The sequence below is a fragment of the Camelus ferus genome, chromosome 5, assembly GCF_009834535.1.
Source record: "Camelus ferus isolate YT-003-E chromosome 5, BCGSAC_Cfer_1.0, whole genome shotgun sequence".
Taxonomy (NCBI): Eukaryota; Metazoa; Chordata; class Mammalia; order Artiodactyla; family Camelidae; genus Camelus; species Camelus ferus.
This window is the reverse complement of record NC_045700.1, coordinates 53,581,157-53,603,064: the sequence shown is the minus strand read 5'-3', so window position 1 is coordinate 53,603,064 and position 21,908 is coordinate 53,581,157. Positions and strand designations below refer to the sequence as shown.

The following is a 21,908-nucleotide window of genomic DNA, read 5'->3' as shown; positions in this document are numbered from 1 at the left end:
GGAGAGTGGATTATCCTTAGAGTGTTTTGGAAAGCAAGTCCAGTTTGAGTTTGTCCTGCTCGATCTGAAATCTCTGCCCAGATGGAAAAGGTATTTTCAACAGGAGGGGACCTATGGCAAACAAGCAAAGTTCCTGTTCAGCCTTCAAGCCCTCTGCCAAAAATAAAGGAAATAGGAATGATAAAGCAGTAATGTTAACTGTGATCTAACACAGTTGTTTTCCCTTCTTCTGTTCATTTCTCTCCTTTAATTAAATCTCAGCTTTAGTACAATTATCAACAATTTGTGTAATAAAGATTCTATAGACTATGGAGGAAATAACTGACTTATTTAAAGCAAGAAATGGGAATAATGCAGATTATGGTGAAATGTGAGCTTGTCACAAGACAACTTCACATGCCTTATCATAGCTAATTAAAAACTAGGACAGGTAAATTATAGGATGCAAATTAGAACTCAAAACAGGCCAATTCTGAAAAGTGAAGTTGACCTAGTCAAGCAGCCGTTATATAATTAAGTGTGCCCAAAGCCCCTCACACCAACCAGAGTGGAGAAAGAACAAATCTACCGTACATCATGTTGCTAGCATACCTCATCTTGCTTGATTCCAGCAGCAAAACCAGTGTTGGAGTTACCATAATCTGTGCTTCATGCAACTGGAAACTAAGACTCAGAAAGTCATGGTCATGCCATGATTTGATTCTAAATCATGCCATGTTCACTGATCCTGAGGTTAGAGATCTTAGTTCTACACAAAACCACCTCCCAGTGGTAAAGCTATGGAAAACCAGTTTAGAAGTTACTGTATTATTTTGGACTAAAACAGGAAGTGTCTGAAACTAAGCAGAGGCAATAAAAATACAGTGAGATAGATACAGCCTGTACAAAAACATCTGCAGAAGAGCCACTGATAGAGTTAAGGAGCAAGGGAGAGAGGGAGGAGTCAGAGGCGATTCCAAGACTGTGTGGCTCAGTGATTAGAAGAATGGAGATACCATCAACAGAAATGTTTAGGTCAGGAGTTTAAATGTTGCTTTAAAGTTGGTTGACACCTGTCAGCTACACATTAACTTTCGGGTGGTAGCAGGAGGAGCTCACTTTCCTGATCTATTTATAATCCTTCTCCCTGTATTCATGAGTCATGAAAATGGGCACAGGAAACCTACCCAAATGAGAGGATAGTCCTAAAGTAACAAAACTCAATAAATGTAACTTATTTTTAAAAATATTCTTCTGATTAAAAAATAACTTAATAAATCTCACCATTTGAACTATACCAGTAATTTCAATGTTTTTTACTCATGGGTTTTCAAATAATGTGATTATTTTTTGATTTCTGGTTTTTAAATTCAAAGGGTTAGAAATTTAAACAATAATTACTAGGTTTATTCCATTTGTAACCTGAATTCACAAAGCTTTTCTAGATACTTTGATAGGTCCTGGCCTTTTTAAAGTCACATCACTTAGTGGATAGATTTGATTATATGGATAAATAGCTGTTTTTACATATAGTTGGGTATTTGGCTTATATATGCATGTGTTTGTGCATGTAAATGTCTGTGTATGTGTTTTCTAATAGTCTGTTCTTCAACAGACAGGGAAAAAAAGCAGAAAATAATGTTATATCATTGAGACAAATTATTCTAAAAATTGGATTCAAAAATAACTGTTGTTCTCATTCTTCCATTTTGTGCTTTCAGTTCTATTTTTACAAGCAGGTCAATATGTATTTATATGTAAAGAGTGTGATTATGAAAATTCTTTCCCATAATGATGGAAAATTGTTCCCAGAGAATGAAACAACAACAAAAACCAGAAAGAAAGATTGCAGATTTCCTTGCTTTTCTTAGCTCTCTCAGTACTTTTTCCTCAGCATTATTGCCAAGGTCAAACTGTAATTGTATTCTAACCAGACTGTCAATATATAACCAGATGATGCAGATTTTGGAAACTTATTTCACAAATAGCCTTGTTAAGCACTATAATTATCACTCTATAAAATTACTCTAAGTGCCACAAAGTCATTGAGTTAAATTCAAAGATAATCCTTTACCCACAGCACAGAAAAGACTCGTAGGTTTAACATTTCCCAGCATGTGCTAGGGGCCCCTGAAATGCTAAGGAAGATGCGAAGTGTGGAGAAGGCAATGACAGCACACAGCCTGGGAGGGAGGAGGTGAATTCTGAGGTCCCCAATCATTGCAGCTGAGACATTTGCTCTAGAACCTTCCTCTCTCTCCTCCTCAGGCTTTCTAGGATCCAGGTAGACTGCTTTTCTGAAGTGTCTGGACAATGAGTTACATCTGGTCACAGTACCGGTGTTTCAGTACACCTCGCTACCCTTCATAGCATCCTACACAAGCCCAGGCACGCATCCACGTACCTCTCTAGGCCCTATGCAGGCATTTCAGCTTAAGCCCTTGGTAAATTCTGCCACCAAATTGTGTCTGGAATTGCTGGAACAACATCAGATCACTACTTGGTCAAAATCATGACTAGAAAATGATGAGAGAAAGGGCAGAAAATCCTAAAGCTTGAAGGCTTGCTCCTGAGCATTTCTAAACTTAATAACCCTTCTCTGCTAATTACATAGCTTGGCTAGATTTTTTTGTTAGAGGTTTGGTAATTTACTATTCTCTTTGAATATAACTATGAACTAGAAACAAAAAGGAAGAGCTGTTAGTAACTTTTTCAATCTTAAATTTGAAACTGAATGTGCCCATACGCTCCCCAGGACCACTGATGAGGATGTTGTCCGTGTGCATTATTATACAGACACGAAAAATGCACATCTGTCTATTCAATGGATGCATAATGGCCTTCTTTCTAATGAATGTATTTTATATTTAGCAAAATTTGGTAGTGTTGAAAAACAAGCACTTCAGAGCCAGTGGAACCTGACTTCCTCACTTAATGGACTTTAGGACGATAAACCACCTGTTCTTGGGGATAACACAGGCAGTAAGCGGCCACCAGAGAACCAGATCCAGGCCTGAGTGATTCCAGTACCTCTACTCCTGAGTACTACATGCCTGTCTCCCCAACATAATAGTTGCCATTTATCAAGAATCTGGTCTTTGTACCATACTTTACAACATTAACCTAATCCCCCAAAATGTCCTGTGGTCAATGTTTCTGTACTGAATTGAAATATATTTTGTATTTTGCCACATGCTGTTGATTTTACAACCAATATACATATGTCAAATAATATGCCTCAGTTAGGTTTCTCCATGAGGTAAGGGATGATGACTTACTTATTTTATCCCCTAGAGCAGTTAACACTGTGCCTTAACCAGAATAAGTGCCCAGAAAGTTTGATGGATTGCCATTGGATTTGAGAAGTGATTTTTTTATCCACTTAAAGTTAATAGCCCATAGGCATCTAATATCTACTCTACTAGATATTCACGCTACTAGTGTGAGTAGATATATCTACTCTACTAGCTTGGAATAAATAGTAAAATTTTAGCTCTGATGACAATGCTAAAATGCTGAAAGCCAAAGGATTGAAACAAGTCATATGAATGTTTTATAGAATAGTGGGCTTGATAAGTAAACGTCTCTATGTCTTGGCCAGAATTAATCGTATCATGATCTGAGCAGTTGGGATTTCCATTATTAGAGCTGTATCCTGGTTCATCCAGATGTATTATTCTCTATTATCTAGACCATATGTTACTTGAAGATTTAGAAAAAGGACTCAATAAATACTTATTGAATTGAATTGAATCTATAAACCAATAAATACCTTCAAGAGTTGGAGGTGGGAAAAGAGCATTGGAATAACAAAACTAGACAATAAATCAGATCAAGCAAGGAGAAATTTTGAAATTTAAATGAGTCTCTTGCTGCAATTTAAATAAGATAAACTGGAAACGATGGCGACTGGTTTACACAAATGAGTCAGTCTAAACTAAGTCTTAAGAGCTGGCAAAGGAACCAAAAGAAGAAACCAAAGAAAGAAAGCTTAACCAGAATATAGCACAGGAATGGTGTATGGAAGGAAGTGAGAGCAAATGGAATGGAATCAAATGTGAACAATCAAATGAGAGTTTAATAGATGTTGGTAAAGAATTTTTATACACCATATTCAATCTTCTTTCTTTTCACATACTATTAGGACATGAAGTGCATTTTTGGTAAAATACAAATCTGCCACAAAGATCTTTTGCTTGCAATAGTATATATAATTAATAGACATATTAATATATACTTTTATAGACATCAGGAGCATGCTTACTTTTTTAAAATTCTAAAGGAGTCATATTTCATGAAAATGATGTTTGTAAACCAGACATGGTTAGTTGAATAAATACCACAGTATAAGATCCGTAACAGTTCCGTAATTATGTATTCTTATCCTGGTGAATCAGGAGGTATGGTACATCTTTTCTCTTATCAAGAACTACTGCCTCATGGGGACACTGTTTGACACTGACCAGTGCAGTCGGGATTGGAAAAGAACTGGGCCATCTTCTGATAAGAAATGCAGGTTTTAGGAAAACTCAGCTTTGTCAGCACAGATATGATGATGTAGGGGGACTGCATGTCTTCAGTATCTACTTGGTTGCAGATACTGTGCTGTGCAGTTTCTTACACCTTGATAATCCTGTTTCAGAAAGGAGGGAACTGAGACCACAGTCAAGTACACACCCAGTGTCTCACCGCCAGAAACTGGCAAAGCTGCAATTCAAACCAGAGCCTTTCTGCAGGGTGGTGGGCATATCTCAGTGGTAAAGTGTGTGCTTAGCATGCACGAGGTCCTGGGTTCAATCCCCAGTACCTCTACTAAGCAAAAAAAAAAAAAAACAACAAAAAAAAAACAACTTTTTTTAAGCCTTACTCCGAAGCCAGAGCTTTATCTACCACAAACTCTGCCTTTCTACATCATGCCAAAGCACCTTAGGGTTATTTTCACCTGCTATATTTCCCACAAGTAGGAAAACAGACCAAGAAAAATAAAGTAAATTGACCCTACCACCATTCTGTCATATTTGACTAAGTTATTTCCAATTAAAATAAACATAAAATGTGAGCAGTATATGCTGTTATTCAAGATGAGCAAAAGTAGTAATCTTGCTGAAATAAAGTAACACTATTTCATAGTTTTATGATTTGCCCTTTCATTTTTCTTCCATTTAACTTGAAGATTACAGTAGTCCTTTGAACACTTAAAGTACAGCCAACCTTGGCATGACCGAAAACTGGAACCTCATCTTTGTCTTACAATTGTTTCTATTGATTGGGCTACTTGGCTGCACAGACTGAATAGTATGGGAAAATAAGTCAGTCAATTGTACAGTACATGAACCTCTGAAAGCCACATGAGTCCCTTGTCTTTAAATCATTTAGCACGGCTTGGCATTCTATAACTCATAGAAATAAATGCTGAAGAGAGAAAAATAGGCTTTTCTGACAGTTCTTAGAAATTAACACCAGTTAACCCTGGAATAGTCTTCAAACATTGGACCTTCTTTGTTTTATACTATCATTAATACTGAGAAGGTGAAATATGTTGAACAATCAACAGTGGTTGTGGATCAGAATAAATTGCAACCATCTTCCCAAAGAACATGAAAAAGCAGAATGAAAAAAGCTCTATGGACTATGGGTCCAGAACAATTTTTACTTAAATACATTTGATTGGAGGTCCCTGGATGTGACAGGTCCTCCAGGTCTGAGGCTGAAAATTCCAGTAAAATCCTCAGTGTGATTCCTGGAGCTTACATTCAAGGTACTCATTGCTTTTTGACCACACATCATTCATTTTGTAAAATAGAGGTTCTCCATGAAAAGAGATTGTGTGCATACGAATGCCCTAACATTAGAAATAAATCTCCACTTTAACTTGATGACACTGCAAAACCTCCCATCATCGGAAATCTGAGTCCAGCAATATTCTCTAGCTGTCATCCATTGTCTCAGGACTTTTAAATCCAGAGCCTTAAAAATCTTATTCCTGTCAGAGTCCTAAAATGCAAGCCTCATTTAGAAAGTCACATGGTACCTCCAGAAAGAACTGTGGCTTCTTTTTCAGTGTATGGAGCCAAAAAGCCCAATCAATTGGAAATCCCAGTACTCTTTGCTGACTAGTCTTACTCTCAAGGTTGAAAGGAGATAGTGCAAAATTTAATTCGTATGTCTCATATTAACTAATTTTTAGGAGCATTACCCATGTGAGAAAATGCTTTTGTTTTTATTCCTCGTTTCTAAGACTATTTGGAGCTAAACGTGTCAAAGTGAAAGTCAATCTCCCCAAATTTGGCTGTGATAGGAAGTTCAATAAATACCCCCATTTTACATTGTGTTTCTGGTCCCACTTTTTAGATGTACAGCGAGCTTTTAAATGATGCCAAAGCTCCTGGGTACTTACCAAATCTTCACTAAGCTCCTGGCCTCTCACAGTTCACTCATGTTTAGTTGGCATCAGGTCCATTAAAATTAATTATAACCATAATGTCTCTGCGTAACAGTAAGTGGGAAAGAATGGACACCACAAACTTTAATATTCAGAAGGCCTGATCTGGGCCGGCTTTCACCGGAGACTATGTCCAGCTCTGGGCTCCAAAGGCCGAGAGAAGGGAGAATTTGGATAGAGTTCATTAAGGCCTTACTGGGGATTGGAAATATTCAATCCAGAAAAGAAAATAATGAAGAGTTGCTTTATGTATTTAAAAATGTGAGTAAGTAAACTTTTATTGACAAGAGTGAAATGAAGAGTGATTTTAGAATAAAGTGGGACATTACTCAAGTTTGGCATAAGAAACTGTGTAACACATACAATTACTGGCTCCAGAATTAAAAACTAGGTGTAACTATGGATTCTTCTTTATAAAATGAAACAAGTCTCAGGGACTTGGGTTGATTTATGTATTTTTCATGAAGATGTGTGGTTAGATTAGGTATTTTCTGGAGTTGTTTTTCAGTTCTAGGTTTCTGATAGCTAAATGTACAGGCTTCTCGTAAGTTCCCTAAAGTCAAGTAATGTTTAAGTAAATCTAGAAGTGTGATTAAATAAATTGAAAGAGTGGCACTGCCATTTATTTCTAAATAGAAAATATTTATATGTAGTCATCCTTTGAAGTAAAAATGTAAGAACCAAACCAGTTAACTACATATTATTCAAGAGGAAAAGCAAACAGTACAAGAATACAGAATGAGGCTCTTACTGCGTGACCTAGGAGAGCTTACCACAAACAGGCACTTAATCAGAAGATGAACTGAACATACAGAAAGATAAGCAGTTTGCTGTAAGGTCAGTCACATTGGTAGCCCTAGAAAACATTTGAAAAAAGATGAAATTTGTCTTTGATGCTCCTCTACCCCCACATCTCCAGCTTCTAGTATTTTTTTTACTGCCGTTGGCTGTTTAGAGTCATTTCTAGAAAACGCATAATCTCTGCCTCCTCCACCATAAGGACATACCCTTTACTATTAAATTTTTTCAGGAATGACGCCCTCAATTCAAAAGTTTTAGTCCTGTGTCCCATTATTTTGAGTTAGATTGATTAATCTCCTCCAGAAGAGGATATATCCTTAACAATGATGCTTCTCCTGCTGAGAATTCTAGGCCTTTGGTTAGAAAGGAACTGATGTGACACTTTGTTGCCCTTGGAACCCTAGCAGTTAGGTGCCCACCTCATCTATGTGTTGACCATTAAGATGAGCTGGCAAACAAACAATCTGGGTTTACATGCTAAAATATCTTTCTATTCTATTTCCGCTCTATCAGATATAAACAGAATACTTACGTATTTCTAAATCTTAAATGAAATCACTCTTTCAAATATACTTTTATAACTATTTCTGTAACTCCTGAAAAGACTTTTTTTAAAGTCAGCATGTCTAATTCATTTAACAGTGATTACAATCTACTGACCTCATAATATAAATTGGAAGGGTTTGTTAATTATGTCTCTGTAATGGAAAATTTAATTTTCTTTGCTCCATTAATTGACAATAAAGATTTGCAGGGATTTCAATTTTAAACCAGCATTAATGACAGGTGATTCCAAGAATACTCATATGTGTCCTGGGCAATTTCAATAAATTAAGGAGGTTTATTTATTTACCAGGATTTAAAGCTGCACCCAATTTTTATTTGTCAAAGAACACACTGCTTTTGAGGGCTAGAAGCAGCAATTGCCTTAAAAAGGTCATTTAACACTTAGATTTGTTGTTGTTTTTGCTGCTGTTGTTATTTGTATTGTTTCATCTGGTAATGTTCAGATAATATTTGCAAAATTTATCATTTGAAAAAAATTGTTGGATAGGGGAGAAATATGTAGTACAGATGAAATTATGAAGATTCTATTCTTCTTGTTTTTTCTTAAATCTTAAATAATCATATGCAAAGGTTGTATTCCAGAACACATCAGCTAATGACACCTAATATTCCTCACACTTTTGCAATTTTTAAGGGATATTCACATTAACTCTTTCAGTCATTACAACAATCCTGTGAAGTAGAAAGGATGGACCTTATAAGCTCTGTTTTATAGGTAAGAGAATAAAGCTGGAAGATGTGTCTTTAACACAAGACCCCATGGCTAATAAAGACAGAAGTTCAGGGTTGGTTTGGTGTGGTGGTGGCCATACACATTGCTGTACTCAGCCAAAGGCTGATCAGTTCCTTGTAAACTATTCTAGTTCCTAAAAGAGGATGAAGATGGAGGGAGATGGCTTTACTAAAATGACATAGTTTTCTGTGAAGTGCTATTTGCATCTAAGTTTTCTCCAGTGATGCTTCTAAACAGAGGATGGAGTTGATAAGGGAAATAGGACACTGACATCTAGTGATTAGGAGGTCTGGTAAGAAAAGGTTTCCAGAGAAAATCTAAATTTGGTTCACAGGGAAATTTAAATATAATTTCTAATCTACTTACCTAAATGGTCTAGACAGAAACTTTATTAAAGTTTAGCTTATTGATAGGGCCTGAATATCTGGTCACATTTATGGAGCCTTCACTGTGTAATGCAAACTGAAATTTGCAGGCCAGCATCCTGCCCTAAGAAATGCATGGGCTTTATAATTAGAATATGTAATCTGTCAATTTGAGTGGAATAATTTCTCCAAAAATCTCTTCACTTCTCCGATATTCACTTCTCCCATCTGTAAATGGCACATGTTTGGCATTTAAGAAACAATAGTAGTTACTATTTTGGAGGCTCAAGTGAGAGCCACACAGGTCACTTAACATGGCTTCACTTCAAACAGTAACAATGCCTGCAGAACCCTGAAAGCTGCTCTTTAGTAGACAGGACCCTAGAAATCAAATTGGGCAACACTTTTCAAGGTTAGCATAGAGAGATCAGTTCTAGGACATTGCGGAGAAGTTGGCCACTATAAGCAAAGGCAGTGATGGAAAATTGCTATAAAATTGCCTCCAATCTGGGAAGATTTCCTTATTATGTTTATCTACTTGTATTTATTTGTAAACTGTAAGTGCATACCATTTGCACCTCTTATTCAACTAAATTTAAGTAAGTTAATATTTATTAAGTGAGATAACATATTTGAAAATGATTTTAAAATGCTATAGTACTTTAAAGATACAAAATCAAATTATAATTCTTTGTTTTCAGCAGGGATAAATCTGCTTATTTGTTTCCCATCAATTGAACACCTTCCTGTATTTGGGCTCAATGATGAAAATTCTACTGGAATTTTACGTTCTTATCTTATGTGTGTTTCCCTAATTAGAAAGTAATCTGAAAAAGTCAAAGGCAGTTTTGCCCTGGGGTTCTTAAAACAAATCATTCACTACAACTGTGCTTAGACTCACTCTGTTTCTACTATTCAAACTCCTTTTGTCCACCTTGTTATTTATACCTGCAAAAAGTTCAACATCAAGTCCTGCCTGGATGCAAATTAATGCCATGACCTTTTCTGTCTTACTTGTATTTCTAGAAACAGCACTTAAATGTGAGATTAAAATCACTCCTATTCAATAAGTAAATAATGACTATGAATTGCAGATCATAGTCTTTTATCAGACATAGTAATGCAGCTTTACTTTTTACAGGAAGTGGAGAATAAAACCTCAACAAATGGATACACCCCTTTAGAATGGCTTTCAAATGGGCAGTGCTGAAAATTGATCTGGTTACTTGTCAATTGCATTATTCAGAGATGATATCAGCAGCAAAGCTGTAGCCAATGCTGGTTCATTGCCCACCCCTTGACAACCTTTGATAAATAAAAAGCCTACTCTGTAAAGATATCTAGAGCTGTAATTTGAGCTATGAAACCTAAGTGAACAATTTTCCACCAGGCTCACTAACAAGCACTAAACCAGATTGTATACAAACACCTGAACACATGGCAGCAAAGGCTAACAAAACCTTTCATAGCCTGTCATCACCAAGTGAGTCATTCGAGAGGAAAAGCAGCCAGTTGGCTGAGACAGTTTTCATAATATCTGTTTCTGATTTTGCTTACGATCCATTTTGCAGACTAGTTTGTTAGATTGTTGCTAATTGAAATCTTTTGGCAATGGCATGCTCTTTGGTGTTCTTCAGACAATTCTGTTCTGTTCCATCAGCACATAAGACATCATGCTTCTTTACCTGGGGGGTTGTGTTCATTGAGAATCACAAGTGATGCTGGTGTAGGTCTCCTTTTCCTGATCTGCAAACAACAAAGGCCCAGCTAAGGTCAGCGAGAGTCAGACTCCAGGTTTCTCAACGGCTTGCAAAGCTGTCCTATCCTCATCTTTTTCCAACATACAAAAGTAAATTTCTGGAGAGCACAGAGTAGGTACTCATTAATTTTATTTTGAATAATAGAAAGCCAGAGAGTAGAACTATCAGATATTACCTACTATATTTCCACAGAAAAGAAATAGTTGTATGTAATCAAATGACACCATTGAATATTAATATGCAGCAAAGGTACAGGGATGACTTGCTGATTTTAGTGGCTCCTTAGAGCCTTATAAATTGTTGATGCTTTCAAGATCCATTACCCTTATTTCTAAATGGAGTAAAAGAAGCTTAGAAAACTCAAATCCTAGCAGATTAAATTTAACAGTATGAGTTTTTAATTTCAATTAACATTGTAAGCTTGTCTTATTTTCTAGTATATTTAGAACAAATTAACAAAGAGTGAATATGAATCTTATGAAAGTATGTAATTCATTTAAAACTAACAAGTTTGGGGGGAGTTCCTTTATTTTAAGAGTTACAGGAGCATATTATGATTAGAATTACTAATGTATCCTGGATTTCTTAAATATATAAGTAAATTTCCAAATCAGTAGGATAGTGGATAAATTTTACCAATGACATCTTGTCCGGATAGAAGGAACGCTCCACCCAACATAGATATATGTTCAAGGTTATATTTATCTGACTGGAGTCTGGGTAAATCTGCTTCAGATTATCAAAACATCCTAGAAAGTGATGAGTCTCAGATTCAATCATTATTTTTAAGACTTTGTATATAATATTTGGAAAAGGATTCAGAGATAATTTAGGTTTTAAGAAATTAATGAATTAGGTTGACGACCCCATAAATTTCTTGGCTTTTGCCTCCCCACGGTTGTAATTTTATCACAAATGATCTTTTAAGTGGTTCCACTGAATCAAGAGTCTAAGTAAATCTGAATATGAAAGGTGATACAGTAAACCAATCTCACATGAAGGAGAGAGAAATACAGATATACAGATATAATAGACTTTAGGGAAGATGTTACAATACTATTTTTAAAATCTGAATAAAATGTTCTTTAAATTATACATATACCAATTATCCTATCTATCATTATATTACATATACTGCTTTGGATTCACAATGAAAATAATCACTGCTTTGGATTCACAATGAAAAACATTAAAATAAAATATTAAGCCTTTAATCTGAAATTATTCCACAATGTAATGCTTTCGTCATTAAATTTTGATTTTATAAAGAATAAAATAAAAGCTTGCTAATTTTGAGAATTTTTAAGTTTCTCTAAATGTTGAACTTGTTATTTTAATATGCAAATGCAAACAGATTTTGGATCCAAATCTAAATTTCTAATATAACCATTTTTCCTCAGTGGGTGCTACTTTGTATCACATGAGATGCTGCATTTTAGGCAATAGTTTCCCAGTGCAACTCAAATACAAATGCAGATGGAAAAGAAATTATTTCTCATTTACATCTCCTGGAAAGTCACAAAGTTAGGCAAATTCAAGAGGTATGGAAGCTTTCAATTAATAACAAGAATGTCAATGTATACCACTTACATACAGGCACTGGTCCCCACCCAGTTCCCCTTACCTGCTCAGCCGCTTCGGGTGCAATCTGACTCTGGAATAAAGGCACAGCAAATTGTATCTTTTTGGGACTGTTGGGCTCCATGATAATGATGAGAATTAGAGATGTGAAGGGCTCAGAAAGACTAACCCCAGGTGGTGTCTCGGATGTGTTTCCTCAGGCGTGCTCCACCCAGCTACACAGAGTGCTTTGTAATAAACAGCTGTAATTCCAGAGCGAGCAAGGGAAGATGCCGGGGTCTGAGTAGCTCCCTTCTTCAACATCCACGGTGATGCCTGGCTTGCCTGATCCCCACCAATCCCTTGGATCCTTTCAGCACAAGACAGAAAGGAACAACAAGCTAATTGTGTGCCTCTTCACTAATATACACATGCCAAGCTTTCACTCAGCAGCTAATTGAAAATGTAATGCTAGCCTTGAAGGACCTGCTGCCCTGGGATTTGAAAGAAAGGCTCTATCCACTGTACATTACTAACCGGCTGCTCAAAAGTGCAATGTAAGCTCCCTCTGAGTATTGCAGGGATGGACCATCCATTATTGATGAGCAGAAAGCAGGAAGTTTTTAAGAGTTGGGGGCAGGGTTTGGGTATGGAATCATTTCATTTCTCTTGTAGCACCTTATAAGTCAGACACCTTTGTTACTTCACATTCAGCCACCGAATTGATGAATGGCCATGGAGGGTAAGCCGCAACCAGTGAGATCAGCTACACTGACTCTGTGAGATCTGGTTAGGTAGAACTGATCACGAGAGGCAGAGCATCTGTGGGGTGGTGAGGACAACATTGCCCCCGAGGTGGAGCCGATCTCAGTTCAAATTCCATCTCTACCATTAACAAGTTCTGTGGCCTCAGGTAAATCAGAGGCGATGTCTAGGCACCCCTACCTTCCTTAGAAAAGCAAGGGGTTCAGACTTGATGACCTTTAAGTTCCTATTCTGTTCCAACATTCTGTAATCATAGTTCACAGTTTTCATTCGAGTGGAAAGTATTGGAAAGCTAAATTTAGCAAGCAGCTTGAAAGTCACTGCTGCTGCGATGACCTCTATTTTATTTCCTAGTAGAGCCATTTATTGCCTCTGATTTGGAAGAATACAGAAGTGTCTAGAAAACATTAGTGGAAACCTAATGGTATCCAACACTTGGATTTGTTGTCAATAGTAGGAGTACATGCAAACAAAAGGTCTTGGGAAAAGAGTGTAAAAGGGGGAATCTTCAGAATGATAGAGGAAGATGGTCATACTGGCTAGTGGTGAAGGCAGAGGGAGACACTGGTCTACTCTTCACGTCTGTTAATATCTGAGGGGAGGTAATAGCATAGCCAGATGGCCTTCATGCATTCAACTCTTTTTGTAGAGGAAGCCTGAAAATGAAGCCGCTTTAATAGGAGACAGAACTTAAGTTCTCTACTTCCTTATTTGAGATATAGTATTTGATGGATACAAGATTTTTATGTTTTGGATTTACATAATACATTTAGATATTCCAGGTATTTACAAATAAAGTTTTCTTTCCTTTCTCTTTTTTTGAATTTTAAGTCCACACCCAGTATCCATTTTGACGATTTAAGTATGCAACGTTCTGTTGAAAGAGTATAGACAGTCATATGCATTATTCAAATACTTTTCCGTACCCTCTAGGGGAAAAGCAAATGAAAATGTGGATGTGAAAGCACTTGCAGTTGGAGAACAGTGCTGACCAGCAAGAAATCTTGTGGTGGGTTCATCTTTGTCGTGTCGAAAGGAAACTTATAAATTATGTTTTGTGTAACAGTTTACAAAAATTCTCAGCATGAAAATACAAACTGATATCATTCAAGCAGTTATTTCTCTGAATAGCTCTTCGAATTATATATAAGGAAAACAAGACCATTTCTAGGGAGCAATTAATCTAAAACTTCGTTTAGTGTAGTTATTAAGAACTTGGTAGCCTTGAGTTCAAATCCTGGCTCTGTTAGTTCCTCAGTTTATCAAGGTGGGCAGTAAAAGAACTTTCTTCTTGTGAGGTTTAGATGAATTAATTCTTTCAGAGAGCTCATCACAAGGCCAGCACATCATAACCACTAAGTAAAAGGTAGCTAGATTTTTTTTAAGGCTGAAAATATATATTCTTAATCTGGATTACTAGGGATCTCTACCTATTCAGAAGAATTTGATACCAGTTAGAACAATAAGTGATACGGTAACATTTCATGTATGCATTATGGTATAAATATCAATAAAATGATTCTCATCAACTAATTGCCCTGTTCTGAATAGTTTGACCAGAAATAGTGTGGGCTGTCTAGAGCCTTTAAACTCCTTCACCAGGCCAGCTGCTGTGCATACTTCAGGCCTCAGCTGAATGTTATTACCTCTGGGTAGCTTTTTTTTTTTAATTGAAGTATAATTGATTTACAATGTTGTGTTAGTTTCTGGTGTACAGCAAAGTGATCCAATTACATATATACATATTCTTTTCCATATTCCTTTCTATTATAGGTCTGAGTAGCTTTTATAGATTTCCTCCCACCCACATTGGGTTTAGAGCCACCTCTTCTGTGTTCCCAAAACACCCAGAATACCTCTACTTACTATAATAACTACTGGTCTGTCTTTTAACTGCCAAGCATTTTGCAATGCCCCTCATTCACACAGCAAGTGTTTGTTGAGAAGATACTACAACCTACTCCATGCCAGGCCTTTTGCTATGGCATGAGAGGAGAGATTGTGTTAAGGCGTTTGATGTCCTTTTATGCTAAATTGTTATTCCAGGAATCAACTTAAAATGCAACTTAAATTTGAAATAATCAAAGGATTTTAATGTGTCTATATGGAGAGTATAGTTACACTAAATATTAGGTGTCCATTTTTCCCCCGTTAGAGATAACAATAATAGCTACACTTATGATGTGCCAGGTACATTTTTAAGTGCTTTATCTGCATTAATTTATTTAATACTCCTACCACCCCTTAGAGGGAGGTACTATTGCCATCCCCATCCCTAATTTAAAATGAAGAAATGGAGAATCAGAAGGGTTAGGTAATTTGCCCAAGGTCATCCAGCTAATAAGCGGCAGAGCCCTCATTCAGATGCAGGCAATTTTGCATCAAGTCTGTGCTTTAATCACATTGACTACTGTCATAGAAGGACCCATAGAGAAATCCATGGAAGGCACCAGAATGCCTACCGTGGTTAGATGTTCTAACCACAAGAGTCCCATGGTAAAAGATCCTAAGATGACATGGCGTATGAATAGAAGGAAAGTAGCATGATTACAGGATACGAATAATCACGATCTTACATTTCAAATTATAAATATCAACATAGACTCGAGAATCCAGGGTTGGATGTTATGTCACAAGCTGACTTGAAAGAAGAAGGCAGCTTTTCCTTTCCTTCTTTCTATTTTTTTTTTTTTTGAGGTAATGGGCTCTATCATTAAAGATTTAAAAAGCCTCTAGAGCAAGCAATAACTACAGTCCCTTCGAGATAAGTGGTACTATCAGTAAAGAAGGTAAAACATCAGGACAGTAGACCATTGTGACTTCCTAGTTTTACTGTGTAATATCTGTCTGACCCTGTTTTCCAGAGCCCTGCAAGACCCCCGCATAGGCTCCCTCTCCCCCCACAGCCGGCCTGTCTGTGCCCTCCTCTACTGACAGTCCTGGGAAGCTCTCCTGCCTTCCCTCCTTTTATCCAAATTGATCCATCCTCTAATTCCACTTCCTTAGAAAGGCATCCTCCAACTCTCCAGACAGGAGGAATCACTCTCTTTTTTCCTCTCCTGGTATTTAATGATAGGTAGCATATGGGGGTGTCACTCACTAAGAGACAGAATGTGAGGATGATGAGATGTAGAGCCAAGAGTCAGTTACATTTGATTTAGATGTGGCTTGGTTGCCAGTGAGTCATCCGGGTGGAAATGCTCATTACATTTTCTCATTGCTAAAATTAGTGAGTATTAAATTTTTTAATTGGTATGAAAATTCTGACCATTTCATAGGATTGATATGAGGATTCAGAGACATGAGTCATGAGAAGTGCTCACCACACTGCCTGATTGTGACAGATGGTATTTGCAAAAATGGTTGTAACATCTCCCATTCCACGTACTCCTCTGTCATGTGTCCTTACTACTCCCTCACTAAGAAGTGCGATCAAATTCTCCTCCCTTGATTCTGCCTGGCCTTAGTGGCTTGTCTGTAACCAGTAGAATACAGAGGAAGTGATGCTACATGACTGCAGCGTCTGGGTCTTAAAAGGCTGTGCTAATTCTTCTTAGTTCTCTTGTAACACTTACTGTCTTGTGCCTCCTTCTGGGAATGCCTCCTCTTAGACACCAGCCACCGCACTGCAAAGAAGCCAAAGCTGCAGAGAGGATCTATGTCAGTACACTGGTCAACAGCCTCAACTGATCCTGGCTTCCCAGTCATTCTTGCCAAGGTGCCAGATATGAGTTCAGAAGCCCCCAGAGCATTCTAGTCCCTAACTACTCAAGTCATCCCAGCTGCTTGAGTCTTCAGAGCTGATGATGCCAAAGTGCAAAGAAAAGCACTCCTGCTCAACTTTGTCTGCACTCCAGATGCTCCCTCTTAGGACACATACTTTCAGAACCCAGGTGGTACGCAGTGAGAAGCCCAAACTACGTGGAGAGGTTATATGTTGATTCTAGTCAGCAGCTCCTGTGAAGATCAGTTTTGAGTCACCATAGCCATCCCATGAGACATGTGAGTGAAGACGCCTCCAGAAGACGCCAACGCCTGTCACATGAGTCACTTCCGGCTGTTTGCATGTTCCAGTTGAGGCCCCAAACATCATGGAGCAGAGACAAGCAATCCTCACTCTACCCTATTTGAATGCTTGACCACCAGAGTCTGCCAGCATGAAAACCGATTGCTATTTGTGCCACTAAGTTTGGAACAGGGATATGGAGTCAAAACTTGGCAATTGTTGGCTACTTTTAAAATCATTATTAATATTTTTATAGCTGGCCATTTTATACATGGGTTTATAACTCAGAAGAGAATTCTGGCTTAAGATATCCATATAAACATGAGTCATTCAAATAAACAACTGAAGGCATGGAGTAGATAAATTATTCCAAGACTGTGTAGAATGAAAGAGGAAGTATAGAATTTTGAGAAACCCAAAGGCAAAGGGAAGACAGAGAAGACAGAATGGAAACAAACAAAATTAGTCAAAGAGATAAGAAGATCAGGAAAGAATGGTAACATGGAAATCAAGGCTGAAGAGAGTTTCTTTAGGAACGTTGTAATCAGCACTTAAAAAATCTAGAGAATGCAATTATGATTGTCAAAAACTGTTTAATTTGAGTAAATAGGATGAGGGAGAGAGTGGGAGAGTTAAAAAAAAAATTCAGACTAGTTCTTCCAGAAAACTTTGGCAATTGAAGAAAAGTCTCCTTCAAACATAGGACCTTACAGCACAGAGCGAGAGCAAGAGTAGAGTAGAAATTTTTGGGTCTGTTTTATAGATGAGCAAGACTTGAGGATGTCCTGGGCTGCAATGAGGCAGCCAATGAGCATGGAGGTTGAAAATTCAGAAGACACAGAGAAGAGGGAGGGAGAATTTGGAAAAAAAGAAAAAAAGAAAAGAAAAATATAAACATATATATATATTTTTTAATTGAGGAAAATAAAATGTAGGCAACTTATTTCAGATTATTATCTACTTTCTCAGGATTCCTGAATAGTAGGCCAGTTTGCTTACTAGGAGGCTGTGGGTGTGCCTCCCTTTCTTAACAACATAAACAAATGAATAGATAAATAATCCATTTATAAAAGTTTTCACATTTTACCAATTTTCAATGATTCAGTGGAATAAAATTATGCTAAATGGTATTTTATTGGATTTGGATTTAGAGTAACTTCTAAAAGCTCACCTCTGGTTGTTGATACCATTTTTAAATAATTCAAACATTTTTTTTCACAGTGTTTTAAGTACATTTAAGTAAGAAAAAAAGGTAGGTTATTTAACAGTATGTCTAGTATTTCATACATATTTACATGGATACACACAGTGTGTTCGTGCATAGAACACATACTGACACAAACATATACAGGTATTTATATTTGTGTGTGTGATGTGAGAAAAACGTCTGGACGAACCTCTTCTGAGATGTTACTAGGGCTTATCTCTGGGAGGTGGGACTATATGTTATATCTTCATTCTGTATTTTTGTACTTTATACAATGGGCTGTTATTAATTTTATAATTAAAAAGTAGCTTCAAAATAACAAAGATAATTTTTAAATTCATTCTTTAGAAGGTCTTAATTTTCATTCCTAAAAAGTTTATTTCCACACTCTCCCTTAAATCAGAGAAATTGAAATAGAATAATTTTTCAGAAAACTATTGTCTTTGTCTTTTAATTCAGGACAACCTTTTTTGGATGAGATCATTATTTTCATACCAATATTGAATTTACCTCACCTATTAAATGCAAAAGAACACTGTTTGTAACACTCTTATATTTACCTAGAACAGCAATATTGCAGGAACGACTGCGGGTACACAGAGGGCCTTCGAATATACTTGCTGATATATGCACTGTAATGCATAGGCACTACACTGATAATTGGAAAATATCAGGAAGAGCTTTGCTTTCCTGGAATTTCCTTGAAAAACCGCTGTTATTTTCTTGGTAGCCTTGTTGATTGAGCTATGGATGACAAATAAAAATATCCTTACTTTTACTATTACATAATTAAAACAGCATGAAAGAAATAAGGTGAGAGAAAGAGAGAATTAAGAGGGCAGAAAATAAAGCTCCTTAAACTTTAAGGGAATTCAAGTCTTTTACTCAGAAGAAAGTTTCAAAATAGAAATAGTATTTCGTGCTACACAATGCATTCAGGCAAAGTGTGAAGTAGGTTCTGGTAATACTTGTCGGTCAGAGAGGACTTGGAGAGAACTTTTTCCCAGTCTTCCTTTTTTGGATGTTTTTCAAAGGGAAACTTGAATAATAAAACATTCTGAAGAAAACAAAAGAGGCACCACAGAACTCTCCAGCTCATAGCCTGTCAATAGTTTAGTTCTTTAAAACCCATCATCAGATGCCCAGATAGAGAGCAGACAACCTCCATTACCCACAAGGTTTCAGATTCATAATTTTTCAAAGCAGGGTTTTGTGAGTCACCTAAGGTCTGTGCCTTGTAACCTCATATGACTGACGTCAGGTGCAATCTTGATAGTCATCAAAATTTTGGTAGAATTGTAAACCCTTTCATTCATTTTACAGATATCAGGAAAAGCATTTTGTGCACTACTTTAATCGAGAGACTATCTTAAGTGATTGAAGAAGCCAGGAAAAATCTACACTCCTGAGATGGTGAAGGACTTGACTTTAAAACACGTGTAATCTTTTAGAGGGTATGCAGTATAGCTAGTGGGAGATCAGATTTCAGCCAGTTGCTGCCGCCAGCCTAATTCTGACCTCTGGGGACCAGGGAGGATTCTGATTCTTGGGTCTCAGATTAGGGCTTCTTCCAACCCAGAACTGACCTCCTGCAGGTGCTTGGGTCTATCTCCCCACCCCCACTCCTTCATGCTTGTACAGTCTCAAATAGTTTCTACAATCATGGGGTATAACTAGAAAATTTGAAGTCTCCAGAGGGATCCAGGAAGGGCCCACCCTGTGTGTAAGGTTCTGACTGAGATACTTCAGATTTATCTTAATTCTAGAAGAACCACGTATCAGAATGGAGAACAAATCTTTATGCAAGGGGTGTGACCACCATCTTTTCCAATGGCAGTTTGTGACAAAAATAGAACCTAAGTTCTCCGATGATGTAAAAAAGCAGATAAGACTTTTTCATTTAATGTTTGGTTGTTCTGGGAAATGTTTTAATAGCATCTTCTGCTCAATTCATTTGTACCTGTAAGTATTCTTTATGGAATCTAATTTGAAATGTACTCGTTTCCCCCACGTTATTTCATAGTAAGTCGAGTGTTCCTATGAAAGCCCTCCTAAGCAATTACCATCAATTTATATGAGAAAAGTTTTGAGTGTTCCCAGACCCAAAAAATAACCTACCAAATCATACCAAACAACACATAAAAATTTTATTTCATTACCACAATTGAAATTGAAACAATTACGTCCAGTTTTACACTAAGTGTAACACTCTTACAAGTTCTCTTAGGCTTTTCTGTTACCTTAGGACATATCTTGCTAAAGGATGCAGAAAATAAATCGAGAAAAATCACAGGTACTCACAGACACAATTCAAAGCTATTGTGGCTCAATGCTGAGATGCCAAGTTGAGGTCCCAGGGAAGGAGCCTGGTGGCGCCACTCTCTCTGCTCAGGGCGTACTCTGCTTCTAAAATGACTAGCTGCAAAACAAATGCCAAACTCTATTTTCACTTTTTGCCTACTTTCCAAACAGTGAAAAATCCTCTTTGGATTTCTTTTGGTTATTGAAAACAGGTACTAATGTAGATCTTGCATAAAAACAAAGTGGCGTAAAAGCTATCTTTCAGGCAGTATACTGAAACCAGTATACTGCTGAGATATGTATCAACTAAGAAATATTCTCGGATTGTAATCTTCTGTATGTTATTTTTAATTAATATTAGACAACCATCTCTTGGATTTCTGTGGGAAATAGTGACAAACAGCATACACGTGATCACATAAATTAACTCTAAATATTGATTGCAATTTTCTTTTTTTTAGTTAATTTTTTTTATCCAAAACTCTCTCTATGCATGCATATGTAAACCTTGTATTAGAAATACTCCAAAATGGCATAAGTGACTGATTTAAGCTTCATTTCTTATCCTTAAATCTTCCTGCCTTTGCTAATACGCTAATATTTAGAAGATTGCTTAAAAGGTAAGATACAGGGAAGACCATAGGCAAATGTCTACATAAGCCACAACTTGATTCATCAATCCCTGTAGACAGAAATCTGGTACTAATAGTAATTGACTTGACAGGTTTACCAAAATCTTTTTTTAAGAAAACAGGATAAAATTTTAAATAGAGTATATATGTGATTTGTAAGTTTCATACACTACAGATGTCAGTGAGGCTATATGGTATTATATGAATGAATACTATATTCATAGTGCATATGTTTTTTACTTTTTCAAGAAATATATTTGAGTACAACATCTCTATAGAAGGAAGACAATTGCTTTCTGTACTTCAGCATCAGAAAAAGATCTACTTGCCAAAAATCCCTTTTCTTCTCACTTATACCTCAAGAAATGATTAGTTTAAGTTGGCATTTTTTAACACTCATTTTGCCTTTTATATCATCATTATAAAACTTGATAAATGCTCTCTTCTATTACTTTTTCTGTTCACCTCCATACTTACTATGAAAATGTTTTTACACATCTAGTAATTTATGTATGTTCTCTTTGTTCTAACTTGCACTTAAGTAAAAATAAGTTCTTTATAAGATAATTACAACCTTCAGCTTCATTTTGTTGCAGTTTAGCAATCTTCTTGTTCTGAGTAGATGCTAAAAAGAGATGCGATCCATTCTTGAAAGTTCGCCTGTGTTTCCAGGCGCAACATAGGCTTATTCATAGCCACAAATAACCTTAAGTAATGGAACATTAAACACTAGAATAATTTACTGATTAAGATGAGTCACTTCCAGTAAAAGCAAAACTCTTCGTAAGAA

The 21,908-nt window shown here is 36.7% G+C and overlaps 1 protein-coding gene across 1 annotated transcript in view; it reads right to left on the bottom strand.

Annotated features, from left to right (window-relative positions):
* PPP1R1C (protein phosphatase 1 regulatory inhibitor subunit 1C) overlaps window positions 1-12,676 on the bottom strand; it is a 107,098-nt gene extending 94,422 nt beyond the window's left edge. Inside the window, exons 1-2 of the mRNA XM_006183031.3 lie at window positions 12,272-12,676; window positions 10,573-10,633 (exon numbers count right to left, since the gene is read on the bottom strand). Of these exons, the coding sequence (XP_006183093.1) occupies window positions 10,573-10,633; window positions 12,272-12,352 (142 nt within the window). The 5' untranslated portion in view covers window positions 12,353-12,676. The remainder of the gene's footprint in view (window positions 1-10,572; window positions 10,634-12,271) is intronic.
* Between the last annotated feature and the right edge of the window lie 9,232 nt (window positions 12,677-21,908).